The sequence below is a fragment of the Pangasianodon hypophthalmus genome, chromosome 19, assembly GCF_027358585.1.
Source record: "Pangasianodon hypophthalmus isolate fPanHyp1 chromosome 19, fPanHyp1.pri, whole genome shotgun sequence".
Taxonomy (NCBI): Eukaryota; Metazoa; Chordata; class Actinopteri; order Siluriformes; family Pangasiidae; genus Pangasianodon; species Pangasianodon hypophthalmus.
The window spans coordinates 21358878-21385279 of record NC_069728.1 but is presented as its reverse complement, the minus strand read 5'-3'; the positions used below and the strand labels follow the sequence as shown (position 1 = coordinate 21385279).

At 40.4% G+C, this 26402-nt stretch overlaps 1 protein-coding gene across 3 annotated transcripts; it reads left to right on the top strand.

Moving 5' to 3' along the window:
* Window positions 1-1344: 1344 nt before the first annotated feature.
* On the top strand, window positions 1345-21417 carry LOC113524825 (NACHT, LRR and PYD domains-containing protein 3-like). Of its 3 annotated transcripts, XM_053242078.1 has the most exons (14): window positions 1345-1438; window positions 1598-1719; window positions 2650-2766; window positions 4010-4126; window positions 5336-5452; window positions 8279-8395; window positions 10907-10967; window positions 11194-11251; window positions 11930-13703; window positions 14004-14177; window positions 18956-19129; window positions 19607-19780; window positions 20416-20592; window positions 20780-21417. In XM_053242078.1, exons 2-14 carry the CDS (start codon window positions 1667-1669, stop codon window positions 20814-20816), a joined length of 3150 nt encoding a protein of 1049 aa, XP_053098053.1. In that variant the 5' UTR covers window positions 1345-1438; window positions 1598-1666; the 3' UTR covers window positions 20817-21417. The 3 variants fall into 3 exon arrangements, with proteins under 3 accessions (XP_053098053.1, XP_053098052.1, XP_053098054.1); XM_053242077.1 differs by lacking the exon at window positions 1345-1438 and having other exon boundaries at window positions 1522-1719; XM_053242079.1 differs by lacking the exons at window positions 1345-1438; window positions 2650-2766; window positions 4010-4126 and having other exon boundaries at window positions 1522-1719.
* Window positions 21418-26402: the final 4985 nt, after the last annotated feature.

Genomic DNA, 26402 nt, shown 5'->3' with positions numbered 1-26402 from the left:
GATGTGGATCCCCTCCATGTCACCTGATATGACCGATCTTCCAGGTAGGAAGCAAACCATTGCCATGCTGCACCACGAATTCCTAGGCTCATGAGGGTGGATAGGAGAGTCTTGTGGTTCACCGTGTCAAACGCTGCTGAAAGGTCAAGGAGGATGAGAACTGAAGACAGTTTGGCTGATCTAGCGGCACGTAGCTTCTCAGTGACGGCCAAAAGGGCAGTCTCTGTGGAGTGTGCCGGTTTGAAGCCAGACTGATTGGGATCTTGGAGGTTGTTCTGTGAGAGATAGCAAGACAGCTGGTTATAGACAGTTTGTTCAAGGGTTTTAGAAAGAAAAGAGAGAAGTGATACCAGTCGGTAGAGGGATCTGATGGCAGAGGGATCTAGAGTGGGTTTCTTCAGGATGGGATATATATATATATATATATATATATATATATATATATATATATATATATATATATATATATATATATATGGGGGTTCAATTCCTGCTTCCGCTCTGTGTGGGCGGAGTTTGCATGTTCTCTCCGTGCTTTGGGGGTTTCCTCCTGATTGGCATTCCCAAAGTCTGTAGTGTGTGAATGTGTGTGCGACTGTGCCATGCGATGGGTTGGAACCCGTGGAGTAATGGATCAGACTTGTTTGTCCAGCACATCCCACAGATGCTCAATCAGATTGAGATCTGGCGAATTTGGAGGCCAAATCAACAACTTGAACTCTTTGTCATGTTACTCAAACCATTCCTGAACAATTTTTGCAGTGTGGCAGGGCGCATTATCCTGTTGAAAGAGGCCACTGCCATTACGCAATACCGTTGCCATGAAAGGGTGTAACTCGGTCTGGAGGAATGTTTAGGTAGGTGGTACGTGTCTATAGCCAGCATTAACTTTTTCAGCAATTTGTGCTACAGTAGCTCTTTTCGGATTTCAGATTTCTAACATACTGTCTCAAAATTGTGAGCTTTATTTCCCCCAGCATTCTTATTATCTTTTTCTTAGAACTTATTATCCCAAACTCTACTTTTTTTTAATTTTGTTAAATTATGTTCAATTGACATAATAATGAATAATGTATTATTGGTTTTATTATATTTTATTTATGAATTATTATTAATTATTATTATTCAATATTATTATGCACATTATTAGAGCCCCAAGTTAACATTTAAAGTAACACACTGATACACACTCACTCACATTTACACACACACACACACACACACACACACTGTATACCCAGTGTTCTATCCAAAATCCTGTGTGTGTGTGTGTGTGTGTGTGTGTGTGTGTGTGTGCACATTTATGTTTTTATATTCTGTAAACACTGTCCTTTGCCCTCTGCAGAAGAAAACATTTGGAGGGTGTAACTGAAAGTGAGTCTCAGAAGCTCCGTTTTGTGACGAGGGGAAAATAAAACTTTCCCTGAGTAAAAACACAGTGAGTATCAAAATCTAAAGCTATAATATGTAAACACATTGAATGTACACTTGAGGGAGAAAAGTTTTGTGAGTTTTTACTGAAGTTTTAATGTACACAGGTTGTTTTATGACTTGATAAGGTGGCTATTACCTGTAAGTGAACTCTGTGCTGATACAGGGTTCGATTTAACACACCGATGTTGGAGTGAAGTAAACGTATGTGCTGCTTTAATCTGGAGAAGGAGACATGACCTCCAACATGAGTGTGTCTGGAAAACAGGACTTAAAGAAAGACGAGAGGTGAGTTACTTTTCCATTCACCAGCAATAAATACACACCGTCTCAAGGAAACAGATCTGTATCTCTAAACACTCACTAGTTAACAGAGGAACTAAACTCTGCTTTAAGGTGTTTAACAGCAGTGAATATATCACTGATCTGATCTAAGAACAGTTTAGAGAAATCATTCACTGAGAGAAAAGTAAAAAGGACTGTGTAATGTAATGTGTACCAGCATAGCACTGAGTCAATGAACTCTACAGGTGTTAAGACCCAGCTGAGACCTGACATCTGCATAATTCATGAGGTATGAGGCCTGTCACCTGATTGAATAAGTGTGCAGACTGTAGCTGAATTAATAAAATGGGTTTATTGGTGTTTAATGATGAACACTGTGTTTAACAGAGCTGAGAGAGTACAGTATTATTTATTGCTGGGAAACAAGGATTTTGTTTATACACCCAATTAGATTCAGTAGTGGATCTGCAGAGGAGTTCAAAGAGGTTATGGCTCGGGTGTGTGGGAATGGTGATCATTTTTTGCACCCACTTTCTGACTCTGGAGGTGTACAGTCCTGGAGAGTAGGCAGAAATTTCTTGAAATTTCTGTTGTAAGCCTTCTGTAGCTCAGGGCTGGAGTCTGAGAAGGCCACAGTGACTATTTGTTGTTGTCTTGTTCAAGGATTAATAGAATTTATTTTTGTAGACAGATTGTAAAATAGACATTAATTCTCATTTTCACACTATTTTTGCCCATGGTGTTTGTCTTGGCTTTATTTATTTCATTATTTATCTGTTTTATGCAATTTGCTGCTGGTCAGGCTGGAAATTTTTACTGGATTATGTGCAACACTGATTCAAAGTTGGTGTGAAACCATAAATATACAAACAATATTATATTAGCATTCAAATATTTCCTATAATTTTTGCTCTAATAAAATACATTTTCTAGAATGATGGAGGGAAAAAGATCAGCCTCACCAGAACCCAGCTGTGTGTCCATGAAGAGTGACTGGTCAAAGGATCATCCAATTGAGTTCAGAGATGGAGACAATTCTACTCATCTGAGGTCAGTATAGTGAGGTGTTTTACAGCAGTGTTCCACCTGATCAAACTCACTCATCTCATTATGAAGCTCTTCATGAGCTTTATCGGGGGTTGAAGCAGTAGCTTCTCAAATAAATCCTACAGATGCATAACAGGAGGCACCAATGATCCTATCAGCTCTCTTGACAGTCCATTGAAGCTGCCTTTTGTCCGATTTGGTGGCTGAACCACTCAGTTATTGAAGTGCACAGAACAGTGATGTCAGTGATGGCTGAGTATAACTGTTGCATCTGAGGCTTGGAAATTTGTCTGGTTTGATAGCATTCACAATGCAACATTTTAGAAAACAAATTCTGGCTTGCAATTAAAAATATTCCCAGAGGAATATGCATCAGAGGAAGACATCACAGTGATGTGTCTCACGCAGGGCTACGGTATGGTTCATCAGTAGGGATAACCAGTGGCTGAATACATATTTGTGTATTGCATTCGAAGTATTGTAGTTTAACTTTGATGGGTAAGAACAGTAAAACGATTCGAAATAATGATATCTGTTAAAATTCAACACTAAGCGATACAATCCTATACAACAGTGTAATACACAGATTGACAAATATATTAAATTTTAATTCTGTGCAGGAATCCTCATTTAAGACTAAATAAAAATGACAAATAAGTGTATTTTGTTAAAAAAATACATTTAGTGTTTCAGATATTATAAGGGTATAATAGTGTATGTTAAGGTACTAACAGTGAAATTTTTAAAATGGCATCAGTTTAAAAGTTTGCATCTCCCTTTCTGAATGTGATGTACAGTAAATATTCTTTAATTTGCATGTCCATTAGTATTCCTCTAATGTCAGTCATATTCCCTGAAGAAATTAGCCAATATTTTTCTTGAAATTTCTGTTGTAGGCCTTCTGTAGATCAGGGCTGGAGTCTGAGAAGGCCATAGTGACTATTTGTTGTTGTCTTGTTAAAGGATTAATGAAAGGATTTACAAAAATAAATTCTGTTGACAGATTGTAAAATAGACATTAATTCTCATTTTCACACTATTTTTTGCCCATGGTGTTTGTCTTGGCTTTATTTATTTCATTATTTATCTGTTTTATGCAATTTGCTGCTGGTCAGGCTGGAAATTTTTACTGGATTATGTGCAACACTGATTCAAAGTTGGTGTGAAACCATAAATATACAAACAATATTATATTAGCATTCACATTTTTCCTATAATTTTTGCTCTAATAAAATATGTGTTCTAGAATGATGGAGGGAAAAAGATCAGCCTCACCAGAACCCAGCTGTGTGTCCATGAAGAGTAATGAGTCAATGGGACATCCAATCGAGTTCAGAGACAGAGACAATTCTACTCATCTGAGGTCAGTATAGTGAGGTGTTTTAGAATCAGAATCAGAATGAGCGTTTATTGCCAAGTGTGCTCACACACACAAGGAATTTGACTTGGTATGAAGCTTCCAGAACACACATACCAATAAAATGGCAAGACATGTAATAATAAAATTTACAAATAATAATAATAATATGAGAGAATATCTAACACTGTACAGCAGACACAACAGGCTTAAACGGAATAGATATATGTACAGATATAATACAGCTATGTGCAAGGTGAAGGCAATGGCACAAGCATTAATGATATGTGTACAGGTAATATAGTAAAGAATGAATTTACATATTGCACAAAAAAATTTATCCACAGAGAGGTAATACACTAAGAAGGACCTAGAAGTAGTTAACTGTTCATGAGGGAAATGGCTTGTGGTGAGGGGGGGTGTCGATGTTGATGTTTGTGTGAAGAGATGTTGGTCAGAGTGGGTGTGGGGTGTGAGATTGCTTTTTCAAACCTACAGTAGAAATGGCTCAGATCGTCAGCCAGTTGTTGATTCCCAACAGATTGAGGGGATAATGTCTTGCAGTTGGTGATGGCTTTCAGGCTGTTCCATAATGAAGCAGGGTCATTGGCTGAAAACTGTTTTTTCAGCTTTTCAGAGTAGCTTCTTTTAACCACTCTTATCTCCATTGTCAATCTGTTTTTGGCCTGATTGTACAGCACTTTGTCCTCACTTCGGCTTGATGAAGCTGTATGAGTTTCATAGTAAACCACGGTTTGTCGTTGTTATATTTTAAATAAGTCCTGGTGGGAACACACATGTCCTCACAGAAACTGATATAGGATGTCACAGTATCAGTGAGTTCATCCAAATCAGTGGCTGCAGCTTCAAAAACACTTCAATCAGTGCAGGCAAAACAGGCTTGTAGATCCCATCCTGCTTCATTAGTCCATCTCTTCATAGTCCTTACTACAGGCTTGGCAGATGTTAGTTTTTGCCTGTATGCTGGGACAAGATAAACTAGGCAGTGATCAGAGAGTCCCAGAGCTGCTCTGGGAACAGAACGATATGCATCCTTTATTGTGGTGTAACAGAGGTCAAGTGTGTTATTGTTTACAGCAGCATTTTATATGTTGCTGGTTGAAAGTTGGCGTAAAACCATAAATATACAAACAATATTATATTAGCATTCATATTTTTCCTATAATTTTTGCTCTAATTAAATATGTGTTCTAGAATGATGGAGGGAAAAAGATCAGACTCACCAGAACCCAGCTGTGTGTCCATGAAGAGTGAAGAGTCAATGGGACATCCAATCGAGTTCAGAGATGGAGACAGTTCTACTCATCTGAGGTCAGTATAGTGAGGTGTTTTACTGCAGTGTTCCACCTGATCAAACTCACTCATCTCATTATGAAGCTCTTCATGAACTTTATCAGGTGTTGAAGCAGTGGCTTCTAAAATAAATCCTACAGATGAACACAGGGGGCAACGATGATCCTATCAGCTGACTTCACAGTCTGTTGAAGCCGTCTTTTGTCTGTTTTGGTGGCTGAACCAAAACAAATTCTGGCTTGCAATTAAAAATATTCCCAGAGGAATATGCATCAGAGGAAGACATCACAGTGATGTGTCTCACGCAGGGCTACGGTATGGTTCATCAGTAGGGATAACCAGTGGCTGAATACATATTTGTGTATTGCATTCGAGGTATTGTAGTTTAACTTTGATGGGTAAGAACAGTAAAACTATTCGAAATAATGATATCTGTTAAAATTCAACACTAAGCGATACAATCCTATACAACAGTGTAATACACAGATTGACGAATATATTAAATTTTAATTCTGTGCAGGAATCCTCATTTAAGACTAAATAAAAATGACAAATAAGTGTATTTTGTTAAAAAAATACATTTAGTGTTTCAGATATTATAAGGGTATAATAGTGTATGTTAAGGTACTAACAGTGAAATTTTTAAAATGGCATCAGTTTAAAAGTTTGCATCTCCCTTTCTGAATGTGATGTACAGTAAATATTCTTTAATTTGCATGTCCATTAGTATTCCTCTAATGTCAGTCATATTCCCTGAAGAAATTAGCCAATATTTTTCTTGAAATTTCTGTTGTAGGCCTTCTGTAGATCAGGGCTGGAGTCTGAGAAGGCCATAGTGACTATTTGTTGTTGTCTTGTTAAAGGATTAATGAAAGGATTAACAGAATTAATTTTTGTATTACAGATTGTAAAATAGACGTTAATTCTCATTTTCACACTATTTTTGCCCATGGTGCTTGTCTTGGCTTTATTTATTTCATTATATATCTGTTTTATGCAGGACTTATACAGGTTAGCTAGGCAGAGGGATTGAGATGGGAAGGATGTGCAGCAAGTTAGAGTTATTAAGGATAGAGATTGAAGGGTGCTCACAAGTGAAGAGAGTGTACAGAGGAGATGGAAGGAGTACTTTGAAGAGCTGATGAATGAGGAAAATGAGAGGGAAAAAAGAGTAGAAAGGGTGACCTCTGTGGAACAGAAGGTAGATAAGATTAGAAAGGATGAAGTCAGGAAGGCTTTGAAGAGGATGAAAAGTGGAAAGGCAGTTGGTCCTGACGACATCCCGGTGGAGGTCTGGAAGTGTCTAGGAGAGGCAGCAGTGGAATTTTTAACTAGTTTGTTTAACAGGGTTTTAGAGAGTGAGAAGATGCCTGAGGAATGGAGAAGTAGTGTATTAGTGCCGATCTTTAAGAATAAGGATGATGTGCAGAGTTGCAGCAACTATAGGGGGATAAAGTTGATGAGCCATACGATGAAGCTATGGGAAAGAGTAGTGGAAGCTAGGTTAAGGAAGGTATTGGAGATTTGTGAGCAGCAGTATGGCTTCATGCCCAGAAAGAGCACAACAGATGCAATTTTTGCTCTGAGAATTTTGATGGAGAAGTATAGGGATGGTCAGAGGGAGTTGCACTGTATGTTTTTTAGACTTGGAGAAGGTGTATGACAGGGTGCCAAGAGAAGAGCTGTGGTACTGTATGAGGAAGTCAGGAGTAGCAGAGAAGTATGTCAGAGTGGTGCAGGACATGTATGAGAGGTGCAGGACAGTGGTGAGGTGTGCTGTAGGTCAGACAGAGGAGTTCAAAGTGGAGGTGGGACTGCATCAGGGATCGGCTCTGAGCCCCTTCCTGTTTGCTGTGGTAATGGACCAGTTGTCAGAGGAGGTCAGACAGGAGTCTCCTTACACAATGATGTTTGCGGATGACATTGTGATCTATAGTGAGAGCAGGGAGCAGGTGGAGGAAAACCTGGAGAGGTGGAGGTTTGCGCTGGAGAGAAGAGGAATGAAAGTCAGTCGTAGTAAGACTGAGTACATGTGTGTGAATGAAAGGGAGAGAAATCGAACAGTAAGATTACAGGGTGAAGAGGTGAAGAAGGTTCAGGAGTTTAAGTACTTGGGGTCAACAGTCCAGAGTAATGGAGAGTGTGGGAAAGAGGTGCAAACAGGTTGGAATGGGTGGAGAAAGGTGTCGGCAGTTCTGTGTGATAGAAAAATATCAGCGAGACTCAAGGGGAAGGTGTACAAGACAGTGGTGAGACCAGCTATGCTGTATGGTTTAGAGACAGTGTCACTGAGGAAGAGACAGGAGTCAGAGCTAGAGGTAGCAGAGCTGAAGATGTTGAGGTTCTCTTTGAGAGTGACAAGGTTGGACAGGATTAGGAACGAGTACATCAGAGGGACAGCTCATGTTGGACGTTTGGGGGCCAAAGTTAGGGAGGCCAGATTAAGATGGTTTGGACATGTTCAGAGGAGGGAGAGTGAGTATATTGGTAGGAGAATGTTGGACATGGAGCTGCCAGGCAGGAGGCGAAGAGGAAGGCCAAAGAGGAGGTATATGGAGGTAATAAATGAGGATATGAAGCTAGTGGGTGCAAGTGTTGAGGATGCAGAAGATAAGGACAGGTGGAGAGTGATGATTCGCTGTTGCGACCCCTGAAGGGAAAAGCCGAAAGAAGAAGAAGATTTATCTGTTTTATGCAATTTGCTGCTGGTCAGGCTGGAAATTTTTACTAGTTTATGTGCAACACTGATTCAAAGTTGGTATGAAATCATAAATATACAAGTAATTTTATATTAGCATTCACATTTTTCCTATAATTTTTGCTCTAATAAAATATGTGTTCTAGAATGATGGAGGGAAAAAGATCAGACTCACCAGAGCCCAGCTGTGTGTCCATGAAGAGTGAAGAGTCAATGGGACATCCAATTGAGTTCAGAGATGGAGACAGTTCTACTCATCTGAGGTCAGTATAGTGAGGTGTTTAACAGCAGTGTTCCACCTGATCAAACTCACTCATCTCATTATGGAGCTCTTCATGAGCATTATCAGGTGTTGAAGCAGTAGCTTCTAAAATAAATCTTACAGATGCTCACTGATGTGTTTCGGGTCTTTCAACATCAGACACCCTCGCCCAGGTGACCCGGCCAGGGGTGATCATTCCCTGGCCTGCTTCCCAGCAGCAGTAGACCATGAGCCTACCCTCTTAATCCGGAGGCACCTTGTGGCTCTCTCTGTGGCTTCAGGAATAGATTTTATGGCCTTCATTTTTTCCAACCACACTATGCCTAGCTGGGTGAGGATTTTACACAGTGAGCGGCCTGCAAAGCCCCAGAAGCTGACCTCTATTGACTCAAATTGAGTGTTCCAGCCCTGGTTCTTGCATTGCTCCACCAATTCCTGATACTTGGCATGTGTCCTTTCATATGCCTCCTCCATGCGCTCTTCCCAGGGAAAGGTGAGTTGTACCATGATCACCTGTCTGGTGGTATCTGGAAAGGTGACCATGTCAGGATGGAGTTTTGTGGAGGACCCACAATAGCGGCTTTCAACCAAGAGCCTTTGGGCAGCTGCTTAGGATGTGCTCTAGTGGTCCCCTTTCAGAGCAAAGAGGGCAGGCTGGTGTTTCATGCTTTCCCCAGATGTGGAGGTTAGCAGGACTTAGTAAGCCATCATAAACAACCTATATTAGGAACTGGACATGGTAGTAGTCTGCCAGATAACTCGGCACTGATAATGCTCACCAGAAATCAGAAAGACCTTTATATAGTAAATAATATATTACTAATATAGTAAAAGAATCTACATATTGCACAAAAAAATTGTATCCACAGAGAGGTACTACACTAAGAAGGACCTAGAAGTTAGTTAATTGTTCATGAGGGAAATTGCTTGTGGGGAAAAAGCTGTTCTTGTGCCTGGTTGTTGTAGTTGTCAGTGCTCTTAAGCGCCGGCCAGAGGGCAACAGTTCAGAGAGATTGTGGCCTGGGTGCGAGGTGACTGAAATTATTTTACCTGCCCGTTTCCTCACTCTGGATGAGTATAGGTCCTGTAGGGTGGGCAGGGGAGCACTAATAATCCTCTCAGCAATTCAGACTGTCCGTTGTCTTCTTCTATCTGATTTGGTAGCAGAACCAAACCAGACAGTAAATGAAGTGCACAGAAAAGACTTGATGACAGCTGAGTAGAACTGGTTCAGCAGCTCCTTTGGCAGGTTGAACTTCCTCAGTTGGTGAAGGAAGTACAATTTCTGCTGGGCCTTTTTCAAAATAGAGTCTATGTGGGTCTCCCACTTCAGGTCTTGTGAGATGGTAGATCCTGTGTTGAGGGAGAATACCAGTGGGGAGAGCACACATCCCTGCGGAGTGCCAGTGCTGACTGAGCAGGTGCTAGATGTGAATTTTCCCAGCCTCACTAGCTGCTGCCTGTCTGTCAAGAAGTTGGTGATCCACTGACAGATGGAGGTGGGCACAGAGAGATTGTACTGTATTGCAGATTCCCACCTCATCCATGCTCCCTGATGTCTAAGGCCCACCATCCTGCTAGCTCTTTCTTCCTCCACATCTGCTTAAACCTCACCCTGGATCAGGTGGTGTTTCTCCTTGCCATGGACCTTCTCTATTGGAATCCTCTGGAAGAAACCTAGCCCAGCCCAGCCTGTGGCTCCATTTTCTGCTAGAGATTTGTGCCTCAGCCTGGACTCTGCAACCTCCAGTGCATTGACTCCACTTCCTGCCCATTCTGACCTCTGTGCCAGCTGATGACTCTTTGGAGTCCTTGGATTCTCTATACTGGAGTGCCTCACTTGTTTGAGACACCATAAACTCTTCAGTACGGCTGCTCACTGTCATACAGTGCCACGCTACTGAGACTGCAGGGAAAACCAAGCAAAGGTAGCTGCAAACTTTTCACGACCATTGTCATGGGGACCTTGTAAAGTAGCAGGGGCCACAGAATCCTGGGCAGGATAGTGTGCTGGTAAATCCAGGCCTTGAATCTTCCTGGTAGGCCTGACTTATCCACCTTGGAGAACCAGTTTTTGAGGTCTTTGATTGTTTTTTTCTTTAAGGCTGGAGTCAAAGATTTCCATAGGCTTTTCACCAGCTGCTCAGAAACAGAGAGAATACTGACACCAGATAGTGAGAAGAGGAATTTTTTTCACCAACCGCTCCTTCTTCAGCACCAAGGACCAATATTTGCTGGGTTTGAAACTCATCATTGCCCATGAGATGAGGTTCTCTAAGCCTTGGAGAACCCATCTGGTGCGAGGTACTGATGTTGTCATGATGATCGTCATCCATAAAGGCTCTTATTGGGATTTGCAGCACACCAGACTTAGAACGTGTGCCTCTGCACTTCTAAATGTTTCTAAATATGTTTGTGTCAATTAGAAAATCCTAAAACCAATGTATTGTGTTAAAAGGGTAGTGTTAAAAATCTGTCTCTTTATTTAAAAATGTGTTTTGATTGTTCACAGACCACAAAAGAAGAAATCAACCTCAGACCTCAGCGGAAATCAGTCGGAGTCCATATTCAAGGTGTGTGAATTTTTAAAGTGTGTAACATGTGACTGAGTAGGTTGCAGGCTTTTTAAATTCATGATAATGACAATTTAAAGATTTACAGCTTTGTGGGTAATCAGACAGAATTGCAGTTTTACCTGCGGTTAAAACACAGACACTTTTCTTCTTTTCATAAAATAACATCATCTCTCACGTTGTAATATTATAATATTTAGATCTCTTATTGTGTGTTTCTAACCAGGAGCTGCACGTGCTGAAGAACATGAACCACACAGATCTCGCTAACACACTGCAGAACAGTAAGAGCTCTGGGCCTTGAATTTACTACTGGTCCATACATACACTTACACCATGGTGCTGTGAAATTCTGGATTGTGATTGGTCAGAAGGTGTTGATTAATTTTCTATAATAGCATCTCTGACAGTGACGCAGCTGTAAATAACAGGTTTATATTAATGCACTCGTTCTAATGTGTTATCTTTTCTATAGTAACAGCTCATTCACAGACATGTACAGCGGATATGATCACCTGTCTCCACATAAACAGATTAAAAAAATATGTTTAATCATTGATATAGTGTTTTCTTTAAGTTTTCTTTAAGGAAGCATTTATTTAACATTTATGAAAGTAGTCTCCAGTGTCAGCCCTTTGTAACAGTCAGAGGTAAAGTTGTAACTAAGATTTCTGACATCTTCAAGACAGAGGAATTTACATTTTGTGGTTTCACAACAATAACATAACAACGTTTTCAGCAGCTATTAGTACACTAATTATGATAAATGGCTGCACAGTCAGAAAGATTTAGTAGGTCATAAAGATTATCAAACATTAACTGAGAACATGAATTAGAAATGTATATGGCTTTTTAATATTGCATTTTTAGCATGCTTAGCATTTATTCCTTTTTTAGTGCATTAAATGCATTGTGCATTAAAATGATTCATTTGTTTATTAGAGTCTTCCTTTGTTTATTAGAGTCTCTGGGCTCTGAGTATCAGCAAAAACTCAAATCCAACCTGAGAGAGAAATGCAAAAGAATTAAAGAAGGAATCTCACATTATGGAAGCTCAGCACTTCTGAATGAGATCTACACAGAGCTCTATATCACAGAGGGCTGGAGTGGAGATGTCAATAATGAACATGAGGTGAGACAGATTGAGACAGCGTCCAGGAGACCAGCAACACAGGAGACACCCATCAAATGTAATGACCTCTTTAAAGACAAGTCTATAAGAAGTGTGGTGACTAAAGGAGTAGCTGGAATTGGAAAAACAGTCTCTGTGCAGAAGTTCGTTCTGGACTGGGCTGAAGGAAAAGCAAATCAGGACGTCACCTTCATGTTTCCACTTCCCTTTAGAGAGCTGAACCTGATGAAGCAGAAAACTCTCAGTCTGATGAAACTTATTCATGACTTTTTCCCAGAAATGAGAAAACTAGAATTATTAGACTGCAAGTCCTACAAAGTGATGTTTATCTTTGATGGTCTGGATGAGTGTCGACTTCCTCTAAATTTCCAGAGCAATGAGAGATTGTATGACGTGACAGAGTCAGCCTCAGTGGATGTGCTGCTGACAAACCTCATCAAGGGGAATCTGCTTCCCTCTGCTCTCCTCTGGATAACCTCTCGACCAGGAGCAGCCAATCAGATCCCTCCTGAGTGTGTAGACCAGGTAACAGAAGTACGAGGGTTCAATGATCCTCAGAAAGAGGAGTACTTCAGGAAGAGGATCAGTGATCAGAGCCTGGCCAATAAAATCATCACACACATGAAGTCTTCAAGAAGCCTCTACATCATGTGCCACATCCCAGTCTTCTGCTGGATCTCAGCCACTGTTCTAGAGAGAATGTTGTGTGAAGCAGAGAGTGGAGAGATCCCCAAGACTCTGACTCAAATGTTCACACACTTCCTGATCTTTCAGATCAAACACAAGGACCAAAAGTACCATCAGAAATGTGACCCTGATCCTCAGCAGACCAGAGAGAGTATCCTGGCACTAGGAAAACTGGCTTTCCAACAGCTGGAGAAAGGAAACCTGATCTTCTATGAGGAAGACCTGAGAGAGTGTGGTATTGATGTCAGAGAAGCTTCAGTGTACTCAGGAGTGTGTACCCAAATCTTCAGAAATGAGTTTGGGCTTCACCTGGGGAAGGTGTTCAGCTTTGTACATCTGAGTGTTCAGGAGTTTCTGGCTGCTTTATATGCATTTCTCTCCTTCATCAGCAGAAACATAACAGAACAACCAACTACTGATCTGTCTGATCTTTTCAGCAAGTCACACATGTCTGATTTCCTCAGGAGTGCAGTGGACAAGGCCTTACAGAGTGAGAATGGAGACCTGGACCTGTTCCTCCGCTTCCTTCTGGGTCTTTCACTGGAGTCCAATCAGACTCTCTTAAGAGGCTTAATGCCACAGACAGGAAGCAGCTCTCACAACAAACAGGAAACAGTGGAGTACATCAAAGAGAAGATCAGGGAGAATCCATCTCCAGAGAAATCCATCAATCTGTTCCACTGTCTGAATGAACTGAATGATCATTCTCTAGTGCAGGAAATACAAACTTACCTGAAAAGAGGAGGTTACCGTCGTCTCAGTGGAACCAGTCTGTCTCCTGCTCAATGGTCAGCTCTGGTGTTTGTGTTAATGAACTCAGAACAGGAGCTGGATGTGTTTGATTTGAGTAAATATGACCCATCAGAGGAATGCTTTCTGAGGTTGCTGCCACTGTTCAAAGGCACCAGAAGAGCTAAGTGAGTATTTTTTTCATTTATAAATATATTTCAAATAGTTTGTTGTTTCAGTCTAAATGTACACACACAGAACAATGCTCACCAAAAATTTTGACCGACCACTAATGCAGTGGCGTGCACTCTGTGGGTCTGACAGGTGCTGTTGTTTAAGTTTGAGATGTCAGTCATGTTGTGTCCAGGCAGCACCCAAAATGACATATTAAAAGGCTGTTGTTTCAGGAGCAACTGGTGTTTTATGTGTGTGTGTGTGTGTGTGTGTGTGTGTGTTTGCACTGTTACTATTACTTATTTCTCTTCCAGGCTGCGTGATTGTAATCTGACAGAGGAAAGCTGTAGAGTTCTGTCCTCACTTCTCAGCTCAGACTCCTCCAGTCTGAGAGAACTGGATCTGAGTCACAATAAACTGCAGGATTCAGGAGTGAAGCTGCTCTCTGCTGGACTGGAGAATCCACACTGTACACTGGAGAAACTGAGGTCAGATCATCATTTTATCACAAGATCATAAAAAGAATTGTTTGTGTGTGTGTGTGTGTGTGTGTGTGTGTGTGTAACTTTTATCACAGAAAAAAAAAAATCACGTACAAATATACACACAGTCCTATTTTCTTTCTGATGCACAAACATATGCACATCATATGCATGACTCACATGTCTGTAAATTTTTTAATTAATACAATTTAAATGTCTTTAAGAAACTGAAATATGTACGTGAGAATTAATTTGAATTTAAATTCAAAGTTAATTATACATCATGAATATATACAAACTGTGCCCATTAATTGTAATTATAGCTGTTTAGATAGTGTGTTTCTACTCATATCTGTCCCTTTCCCTTTCTTGTGGTCTCTGTCTCTTCTCTTTGATTTTGTCTGATAGTAAAAAAAATAAACTGAGATCAAACACACTGTAATGAAGCAACAAAGGAGTAAATGACACTTTTGGGCACAGTGCTAGTATCAGCTCTGTGTAGTGTTTTAGTTTTTCATCTTTTCTGTAGTACAGTTCCTAGTCTTGAGTCATATCTTTTAAGTGTGTCATTTTAGTGTGGCTCAGTATTGTTGTTTAAATGTTTAGTGCTATTTGTAACTTTTATTTTGCCAATGAAAAATGCAGTGTTTACACTCGGGAACTGATGATAGTGCTACACAAACCTGCTTTGTTACCTGGAGATAGGCTTCTTGAAGCATATGCAAAATACCAAAGAGAATATCAGAAATGTAGGACAATGTGCTTGTTATGGCCCATTATGAGACATGGCTACAAGCGCATATTCCTGATGCTAATGCTATCATCACCAGCATGGACACTGAATTGTTGGCAGTAGGTTTGCTCCCATATTATCTTCAGAGAGAATCCCCATATGCCATTGTTGTTTACATTCCGCCTTCCTCGCTGACGGAAGTAACATGTGACGTCATCCGTGGCATCACTGCTATACTGCAGACACAACACCCCAAAGCTTTTCCTCCACTCTGCCTATTTTTCACCAGTTTGTTAAATGTTCGACAAGAGAAAACAAGATCCTTGACTTACTGTATGCAAACATGCATGTTTAATGGCTCTCTGGAGATCATACTTGTAAGCCTCGTAAGCCATGTCTCCAGGGGAAAACATACTGCTAGCTATTATCAGTCTTCGTATTTATATATTTTCATGAAGTAATACTCTGGGAGTTGTAGTCAGTGGTCATGTCTGTAGCCCCCATCAGGCCCCCTCCCATCCCCTCCCCCGGCCCCCTTTAAGAGCTCATTCCGGGACCAGGGTTCTTCGTGGGTCGCCCTCTGGGGCATGGACCCGGCAGGGTGTTTGGCATGATATTTTTGACACAGCAGTGGGTCAGAAACATCCTGGGCTGGGATCCAGCACCTTTCCTCAGGTCCATAGCCCTTGTAGCTGGCCCCTTCTTCAGCGGGAGATCTCTTTGAAAATATAGGCCGATAGCTCTTCAATGTATAGAGGAGCTGGGGGTGTAGAGGAAGGGATGTTTTCTTCTAGGGGGCCTGGGATGACTGGTTCGAGCTTGGAGACTTGAAATGAAACTATGCTGCTCTCACTCTTGCTAACCGTCTCGAGGATCTGGATGCTCTAATGCTGCAATCTTCTCAATCAGAGAGCTAACTAATACATACATCACAAATAAAGCTACTAACAGCAGAGGAAGAATGACTAAACATCCTGCTCTCGACACACTGAAAAAGCTGAATGTTTGCCATATTGAATGTCAAACGTACCTTAATCAAGTTTTGTGGAGATTATTTTAGACAGATCTGATGTGGATCGTCTCCCCTGGCTGTCTTTAGGTGAAAAAAAAGTACTTCAAGAAAATGAAAATGGAGCAACAGGGAAAAGTGAAAAATACAGCAAAAGTAAACAATGAAAAAAGAAAAATGGTATAGTTTAAAAACATATGTGTTTTTCAGAGACAAGTGAGGAACTCCTGGCAAACAATTTGAAAAGAGGAACTGCATCCAAACAGGAATTACATCAGGAACTAAGAATTCACACAGTTATATCTTCTGCTGTCCACCTCGCCTTATCACACAAGGAAAACAAAGACACTTATGTTAGAATGCTGTTAATTGATTTTGGCTCGGCATTCCACAGTATCAGACACTGGTCCACAAGCTCAGCTCCACTCCCTTGGACTTAGTTCCTCGAAGAGCAACAGGATTCTAGACATCCTGAAGAACAGTCTTTAGACTGTTGCAGCATTGAGCTTGGAGATATGAAATGATGTTGCAAGGCAGCAGTGGCATGGTAGATCAAGCTTGTAGGTAACTTTGTTGATCCTTTGGAGAACTTTGAATGGGCCAATGTAGCGAGATTCAGCTTTTTCCGTGTGTGACTCAGATATCTTTAGTGAAGATCCACACTCTATCCCCAGGTTCATATTGTGGAGGGCCACCTCGACATCTGTCTGTGAATTGTTTGATCACGTGTGCTGTTTGTTCCTGGTGATAGTGTGCAACCTCTCACGCTTGCTTCTCTTCTTGAACCATAAGTTGACTGCAAGGGAGTCATGGAGTTGGCGTTCCATGGGAACTGGGGAGGTTAGTAACCTAAAACACACTGGAATGGGTTTAGTTTTGTAGCCGAGTGACTAAGGGATTTCTGGGGGTATATTGCCCACAGCAGGAACCGGGCCCAGTCCTGATTATCAGCACAATAAGTTTTCAGGAAATGGCCCACTTCTTGGTTAGCCCTCTCAACCTGCCCGTTGGTTGGGGGGTGATGTCCAGATGTGAGGCTGATAAATAGTCCATTTACATTTATGTTTTTGTTTTTGATATGGACACCAAGATATCTGTAGGTGTCAACCAGCTCAACATCCTGACCCATGATGGTAATAAGGCTGGTTGTGGTCCTCTTCCTCCTGTAGTTCACCACCATCTCCTTGGCCTTGGCCACACTGAGAAGGAGATGGTTCTTCCTGCACCACTCCACATAGTTGTTCACCAGGTCCCTGTACTCTTCTTCCTGTCCATTCCTGATGCACCCTACCACCACAGAGTTGTCAAAATATTTCTGAATGTGGCAGAGATCCGACCTGTTCTGAGAGTCTGTGGCATACAGGGTGAAGAGGAAGGGGGTGAGCACAGTTCCCAGTGGTGCTCAGACAGGCAGATTCCCAGCTTCTCAAACTGGGGCCTGTCTGACAGGTAGTCTGTGGCCCAGGAGATCATGGACATGTCTACCTGCATTCTTCTCATCTTCTCTCTCAGCAGGAGAGGTTGAATTTTGTTAAATGTGCTTGAGAAACTAAAGAAAGTGATTCTCACTGTGGTGTAGTCCAGATATGATTGGGCCTTTTACAGTAGATATTTGACTGCATAATTTACATCTGGCTGGTAGGCAAACTGCAGGGGATCCAGAAAAGAGACCTGAGGGCTGAGATAGAGCAGCACTATTCTCCCCAGGACCTTCACGACATGTGATGTGAGGGCTACCAGTCTGTAATGGTTCAGGGAGGAGATAGATGTCTTCTTCGGAACAGGAGCCAGGCAGAATGTTTTCCATAGCTCTGGCAACTTCTCATGTTGAAGGTTGAAGAGATGCTGGAGGATCCCTCACAGCTGGTTGGCGCAAACCTTCAGTACACTCAGACTGATTCCGTCAAGCCCTCCAGCCTTCCCAACTTTCAGCTTCTCCAGTTGTCACTTCACCTGGCAGGTAGTGACAGATAGGTGGGGTGGGGGGTGGGGTGTTATGAGTCTCTTGAGGATGGTGGTTGAGTGAGGGGGTAATTGGGGAAGATTGGGGGTGAATGGTTGTGAAATGAGCAGAGGAGATTTGGTGTAGATAACAAGGTGGGAAAATATCTTGGGGGGAGTTGGGGAAGAGTGGTAGTGTGGGAGTGGAGGAGATGGGGGGAGGGAGTCATGCTGAACTTACTGAAGAACAAATTCAGCTCATTAGACTTTCTAGACTGCCTTCCACAGGTTGTTGTTTATCTTTGAAGCCAGTGAGCTGCTTCACTCCAGCCCACACCCCCTTTGTGTTATTCTGCTGAATCCTGCCCTCCAGCTTCCTTCTCTAGGCTTGCTTGTTCTCCCTCATTCTCACCTTCAACTCCTTCTGCACCCTCTTTATCTGTTCCTTGTCCTTCTGCCTGCCTTGTTCTTGGGACCAGAAAGCAGTAGCCCAGTTGAGTGCCTTATTGGTCAACAGGCTTATGAACTGTACAGTCATGGTTGTCTCAGCCACTGCCTCCTGAATGGAGAAATACAGTGAGCATTGAAACATTAAACATTTGCATGAATTTTTGTTGGGGCGTGCGATGAGTGTCGAAGCAGATTGAGAGAGTACCGCCATAGTTGCTAGTTATCTGTGCTAGCTGGGCACTGAACGTGGCAATTTGCTGCTGTTGCTCACCAACAAGATGGTCTTACGAGGCTAGAACCTGTTGTCACTCTTGGATGCCTGCTGTCTCCGTGTGTAGGTGAAAGCAGTAGGCAACAGCAGAATAGGTAACAGCAGAAATTTTGGTTTCCTGTACTGCTTAATGTAAACCATGTTGTTTGTTCACTGTGTTGATTGTCTGCATTTATTGTATTTATCAACATTTCACTATTTTCTCTGTTGCATATTGACTTGTCTTATGTCTCAGGTCATCTCTTATTAATTGTAGCTCTTTGGGGGAACCATATTTTGTTTCTACCATATTTCTAACATTACATCTGTATATGATGAAATGGAATGACAATAAAAGCCTACTTTACTCACTAATTAAAATTTCATCTTTTCTCTTTCAGTCTGCGTGTGTGTGATCTCATGGAGGAAAGCTGTAGAGTTCTGTCCTCTGCTCTCGGCTCAAACTCCTCCAGTCTGAGAGAACTGGACCTGAGTCACAACAAACTGCGGGATTCAGGAGTGAAGCTGCTCTCTGCTGGACTGAAGAATCCAAACTGTAAACTGGAGATACTGAGGTGAGATTTCACACACACACACACACACACACACACACAAACCTTGGAGTACTATTTGACTCTGCCCTAAGTTTAATAAACAAATAAACTCTATTGTGAAAGTTGTTTTTTTCCAGCTCAAATCTATTTCTAAACTACGACCCCTTCAGAATACTGCGGCTAGGCTCTTGACCGGAACCAGGAAGAGAAACATATTTCTCCAGTTCTCGCATCTCTTCACTGGCTTCTCATAAAATACAGAATAGAATTTAAAATACTGCTCTTTAAATCCAGACTAAAGATACACCTCTTAACACTTTAATGGGTTGGGCTGATTGCACTGTCCTTCTTATTTCTCTCCCCTCTTTCTATCCTTTTAATTCTTTTTCTACCACTTTTTATTCTCCAGCCTTTACTACCTCTTCTGTTTTAATTAATTCATTTAATTACCTCTCTCTCAGAAAGGCATCCCTTTTCAATTCATCATTTCTCTTCTAGGCTGCGTGACTGTGATCTGACAGAGGAAAGCTGTAGAGTTCTGTCCTCAGTTCTCAGCTCAAACTCTTCCAGTCTGAGAGAACTGGACCTGAGTTACAATAAACTGCAGGATTCAGGAGTGACGCTGCTCTCTGCTGGACTGGACAATCCACACTGTACACTGGAGATACTAGGGTTAGATTAACACACACACACACACACACACACAATAAACAAAAGCCATTTAACTTAATTAGGGCACTACCTAACCTATTTACAAACCAAAAGAAGAGGAAAATAGAGCAGCTTCCCTAACCCCTTAACTAATGTATACAGGAGAAAAATATTTCATAGAAAAGGTCCTCTGTCTAATTTTATTTACAATGATATACAGGATTTCTTGTATATCTTGGTTGTTTCAGAGTTTCTGCTTACTCCTATGTTTGATTATTGGCGCACGCAACAGTCATAAGACAACAAGATCAGTCATTAGCTAGACAACATAATCTACCCGTTGAAGTGCAAGCAACGTTTTGCCCGGCCTGTCCTTACCCCGGCGAAGTCTGGGAACATGGAAAGCAATGGAAACCCACACCATAAAAGCACAAAGTGCCCCCTACTTCTGTCACCGGCTTCCTTATGTAGCGAGCTCCACTGCTAATAGCCACTCATCATGTCAGGAACACACAAACACAACTACAAGAGGAGAGAGCAGCCAGTCATTCAATCAGATTTTATGAAAAAAATATCATGACCCTATATTAGCATTGAGTCATAACACAATGCTAAAACCGGGTGTGTTAAGTGTGAGAAGTTTTTTTTTCTTACAGGTTGTGGAACTGCAGTATTACAGATGAAGGTTGTGCTGCTCTGGCTTCAGCTCTGAGGTCAAACTCCTCATCACACCTGAGAGAACTGAATCTGAAGGGTAATAAAACAGGAGAATCAGGAGTGAAGCTGCTCTCTGATCTAAAGGAGGATCCAACCTGTAAACTGGAGACACTACTGTAAGTTACTCTCTTATTGTCTCTATACACACATACACACAGACATTCTCACTCTTGCACATCTGCAAACAAGTTTTATTGTGTGTGTGTGTGTGTGTGGCTGATGTTCACACTGATTGTTGTTCAACTCTGATGACCAGCTGTGATTAATTGTGTCTGTCATTCTGTCCTGTTCTTCACCTTACAGAATTAAAAAATGTTTCCTCACCCGGACTGATGTATGATGGGAGTTTCACCTCAAACCTCTTTTTTTTCTTAACTTCTGGCTTTAATAACATTTCCAAAGTCAAATTCTTCAGCGCCTACTTACAACACAGGGATATCACATCATCACAATGATTGAACAAATACACATCCATGTGTTGTAGCTATTTATAGTTATTTTTAAAATATTTTTTATCAGTGTGTTGCTGTACAACAAGGTTTCCTCATTTTTTTGTAACATAACAGTGAAGAATTTGTTTCTATTTTTTTAATTTGCAAATTATCTTTAAACCTCTGTTTATTGTTTGGTAACCTGTTTTTGTAGTAAATTGTTGTAAATTGCTCGTTGTTGATGTTTGTATGATGTTGTCATAGTAATAAAATGACCTCAAGTCTCTTTGCTGCCTGGTTCCTTTGGGTCCAGACCAGCAGGTTTCTTGTGCCAGACTTGAATTGTTTTTTGTTTTTTTTTCAGACATTTTGCTGAATATTTTGTGGTGGAAAAGTGCAGAATAGTTCCAGCACTGGTACCATATTGCAGTACAAAAACATGCACATTATATGATTCTCCATGAAAATGTATGTATTGTGATTGATCATTTTGTATATAAATCAGATCTCTAATATGATATTGTTAATAAAAAACATCTCTAATATTTTATTCATTGGAATTTGGAGGTGTGTGTAATTTTTAGGGTGTGTCTGTGTGTGTCTCCACTTACATAGATTTTTAGCTAATTTGCATAATATACAAACTTACTTTTGCTCACTACTCCTATCATTTTTTTTTTTCCTATCTTCACTTAAATGGGATCAAACCACTCAACAGAGCCTGAATCTCAACCAGATCAAAAACATATTGAGAATTATAAACAATATGCCAACAGGCCACCACATTAGGGTGTGTCAATTTTGTAAAAGTGCGCATGTACAATATGAGGAGTCCTATAACATGTATTTTGACATTAGAAACTCACAATCACTTTAAGTTTTAAAACTCCATTATGTCTTGCTTGGTAAATCATTACTTGAAAATAATAGATCTTTTCAAACATTCATTATTATCATATATCATAGCATATTGATGTCAACTTGTATTATGTGCTTTGGTTATGATACATAAGGTGCTACAGAGGGTAATCTGAACTTAATTCTACAGGTTTATACAGCTGGAGAGTGATTCATTAATTTCATCTTCCTGGTAAAAAATTTGGGAAAAAATGGTCTGTTCCAAGTTGTTGGATATTCATCATATTCAGCCTGGAGGTACAAAAGTCTGAAATTCTGCAATCTTCAGCCATAAATAAAATTATTCAGGTAAATAAAATAAAAAAATTATACTTAAATCAGCATAAAAGTACTGAATACGACCCCTAACAGATTAGCACTCCTGTTATTCACTCAGAGAATAGGCTTAAATACGTGAGCTGAAGTCAGTGTACTCTTAGTAACATCAAGTGCTCGTTTTAATTCTAGGATGGGACCAAAGACGTGACCAAGATACTCAACCTTTACACACATGAGTAATCTGTTAGGCACTGGAAGAGCCCTTCTGCCATCTGAGCTGCCATCCGAGCTGCCAACCCTGCGTGATGTTTTAAGATATGGCCTTTTACGTAGAGAGCAGAGTGATGACGAGCTAATGACTTTGTTTAATCCCTCTATCAATAACTCCAGAATCACTATCTTGAATATGATTCAACAGCTGGGAGCAGGCCAAAGACATATCTCTTGGTCGTGGCAAACTAGAAGTCACAGAAAGTTTCATAGCAAAGCTTGATAGCTGTTTGAAGTCCTCAGCTGCAAGTGTGAGATTGTTCCCTGTGCTCAATACAGCCGCTCATCTGACTGCACAAGAGAAGCTCACATTAACTGTAACTGTCCTAAGGAGAAGAAGATTCCTCTGAAAGATATCGCATTTATCATGGGTCAGAGAGACAAGACTGGTTCCGCTGGACCTCATCAGATGGGACTTCCAGATTTTCCAGAGCATTCTGGGCAAGTCAAGCAACAGAAACGACAGGATGAGATTCTGAATTCAAGCAATGCTGAGTCCATGCAAGACTTGATGAAGCTTATGGTTTAAGCTCACTAATCTGGTAGTTTCTAAATTGACGCTTCTTAATGGTATTGTTCTAACATCGTTTACCTGTTTTAGGGAATAAATGTTAAACTATTGAAAATTTATATTTTTACTTTTTTCACCCATCATATAGTGCACAAAATGTTAAACTTTCCCAAATTAAAGGCAGTCCAATTTCAAAATCAAAAGTTGTTCTGGTATTTTTATACCAAATAACATGTGTTTACTTCCCCTTATCAGAGGTGATAGTAAAAAAAAATTGACTTTCACCCTAAAATTGACTCACTCTACCACCACATGCCAAACAACTGTAACAAGAAAGAGCCTAATTTACTTAAACAGTTGTAACTCATGATTTTTTTCAGGGATTCACACAACTGTTCAGGCCATGATTCTGAGGACTTCTGCCAAGTTTGGAGTATGGTCATCAGTAGGGTTCAGAGTTAGGATTAGAATTGTTTTTCAGGAACTGAACATCCAATTTAGCTGAAATTCATCTGTGTGCTAATCTTTAAGGATGTTTTCACACTTACATTTACATTTTCACACTTTGTATCTTAATACTCAAGTCAGCACTCAAGATCAATTGTGGGCTCATTTGTGGGAGGGGCTCATAATCACAGGTTTGTGTTCACATAGAGAACATCCTTCCAAAACTTAATTCCATTCCATATACTAGATTCATCCATTTGCTGTTTTTTTATTATTATTATTTTCCTATGGTACCAAAACTCAAGTAGCAAAGAAACGTGCTGTTTGGATTCAATTCAATTAAATTTTATTTATACAGCACGTTTCACGATGGACATTGTCGCAAAGCAGCTTGACAGAAATCATGATTTGGATTTAGATTTAGATCCCTAAAATACACATCGAGGCGACGGTGGCAAGGAAAAACTCTGCCACATGAGGAGGAAGCCTTGAGAGAAACCAGACTCAAAAGCAGGGAGTGATTCTCATGTTCGATTAGGCGGGTCTGGAGGGCGAAATGAGTCAGGATCATCAGGCTGCAAAAGTAACATGTTTAGCTCGACAGAGAGAGAGAGAGAGAGAGAGAGAGAATGGAGGAAACAAGTGAGAAGCCTTTATTTGTCACATATACATTACAGGATGGTGAAATTCTTTCTTTGCATTTCCCAGTTTCTTAGAAAGTGGTAATGTGAGCATGTGAGAGTGGTGGGTGGGGGGCAGGACACCATATCCAAACATCCCAGCGTACCAAAACTGTCTATTCCCATAAACCTTAAAGACGTAAAGATGGAGACGGGGTCTGAGTTCTGGATACTAATTGGAAGGCTGTTCCGTTTCTGTGGGGTTTGTGAAAGAAAGCTCTGCCACATGCTTTAGTCTTCATTAGTTTAGGTACTAATAAGTATCCTGGACCTGTTGATCGAAGCAGGCATGCTCACATACTGCAGTACAAGGCCATTTCAGTGCTTTATAGGTCTTTAGTTTTCAGGACTTTGGACTTGTCATGTTGTGTTTTGGCCACCAGAGGTCCCCATTGTTCCCTCGTTAACTGCCACCTGTGTCTCATTTCCCTGCATGTATTTAAGTTGCCCTGTTCCTTAAGTTCTTTGCTTGGTGTTTAGCTGCCAGTGCTTCATGTCTCAAGTAAGTTTCCTTGGTTTTTAATTGTCTGTTGTAGTAGCAAAACCTTTTTGCTTTTCTTTTGAGAAACTCTTTTTTTGGATCACCTCTTTGAGGAGTTTTTTGTGCTGTGAATTTTATGTTGGATTATTTCTTTGGATTTACCACTGGTCATTGGGAGCAATGGTGATCACTGATTGGTCATTGGGAGCAATGGTGATCAGTGATTGGTCATTGGGAGCAATGGTGATTGGTCATTGGGAGCTGTGGTGATCAGTGATTGGTTGCAACCTCAGCACAGTCAGGCATTACACACTGAGTGGAGTGAATCTGTTCTCTGAACTCGTACATCAGCAGCTGTGATGTGAGCCGGAGAGCTGTATCGAGTTCATCACAGTCACTAACGTGTGCTCAAAAAGTCGCTAGATTAGTTGCTAGGCTCTTTTATGAATTTAAATCACTAAAAGGGTCTGAAAAGTTGCCAAATCTAATGACAAAGTCTCTAATTTGGCAACACTGGACAATACCAAATTAACCACAGGTAGTTGACAAATCACATTAACACATCAAACCCAATCTAAAACCCATATACACACATGAACTGGATTTAATGATTTGGGTAAAATAAAACTGGAGATTTTGTGAAATTCATTGAAATAAAAACTAACCAATCTTTGCACTAGATTTTCTATGTTGAAAAGAAGACAAACCTATTTTGCAAAAAAACATAAATAAATAATAGATGTCCATTAGTCCATCATGTCAGAGTCTAGAATGCAGGACTGTGCACGGCTAATGTACTAAATCCAATAATCACAATAATGCGATTGCAGCTGCATGCAGATGGCCATTAACTTTATTTAACTCTATTTAACTCTCTCAGTGGCCTATCTGACCTGGACCAGATTAGCCTTGCACATGCTAGTAACAGCTTAATAAAGCTAATTATACCATAAATTATCTGTTTCTGGTCGTTATGTCACTAAAACTTATTTACCTCCATTAGCTAAATAATTATCCAGAGTTCAGCATTATTTTTAGCAGCCGCTAAACTATTAGCATGAAGCAGAACCAGTAAAACACATTATACATCAGTGTAACACTCTTTCAAACAATTTTTATTACTATAGTTAACACAAATTTCACAAATACACAACACTGTGATTCAGAATTAATTACAGCATCAATGATAAATTATTAATCATTATTTACAGACTCAATAAATAAACATATCAAACACTTCACAATCTGTTAGCCACTTATTCAAAAGTCACATGTTAGCTTGCGAAGTCTAACTTTTTTGCTAGCTAAACCATTAAATATATAAAAATGATTAGAAAATGTCCAGCTTTCCACAAAGAGAGCTGTTTATTTCTCTTTTTCTTTCATTTTTCTCCCCACTTTGGTCACCTGCCCATTTCCTCCCATTAACCCAATCTGGACCAAAAGGGGTGTACAGCGGAGTCCAAGAATCTGTGGTGAAAATCTAGATTTTTAAATTTAAAATTGGAAATTAAATATTTCAAAATTCTAAAATTGTTTTTAACAAAGAAAGTAAATGTTCAATATCTGAAAATTTAATATTCAGGATTCTGTTTTAATAATATTCAGGATGCTATTTCTAGGTCCCTATATAAATGTAAGCAAATGTGTGATATTGAGCAGATTAACTGCTTTGTAAAAAAGGTCAGATTTTCCTCATGTCTAATCTCTTCTATTGATGCGTGAGATCAGACGACACTCTGATGGATCTGATCTAAAATGGATCATCGGGTTTTACACAAATGTGTGGAGTGCTCACTGTCATTAAAGCAAAAAGGTGACGAACCAAATACTAAGAAACTCTGAAATTCATGTGAATATTTCAAAGATTCTACTTTTCACTCAAGTTGTTGTCAATAAAATTATTTTTGATGAAAATTATTGTATTAAA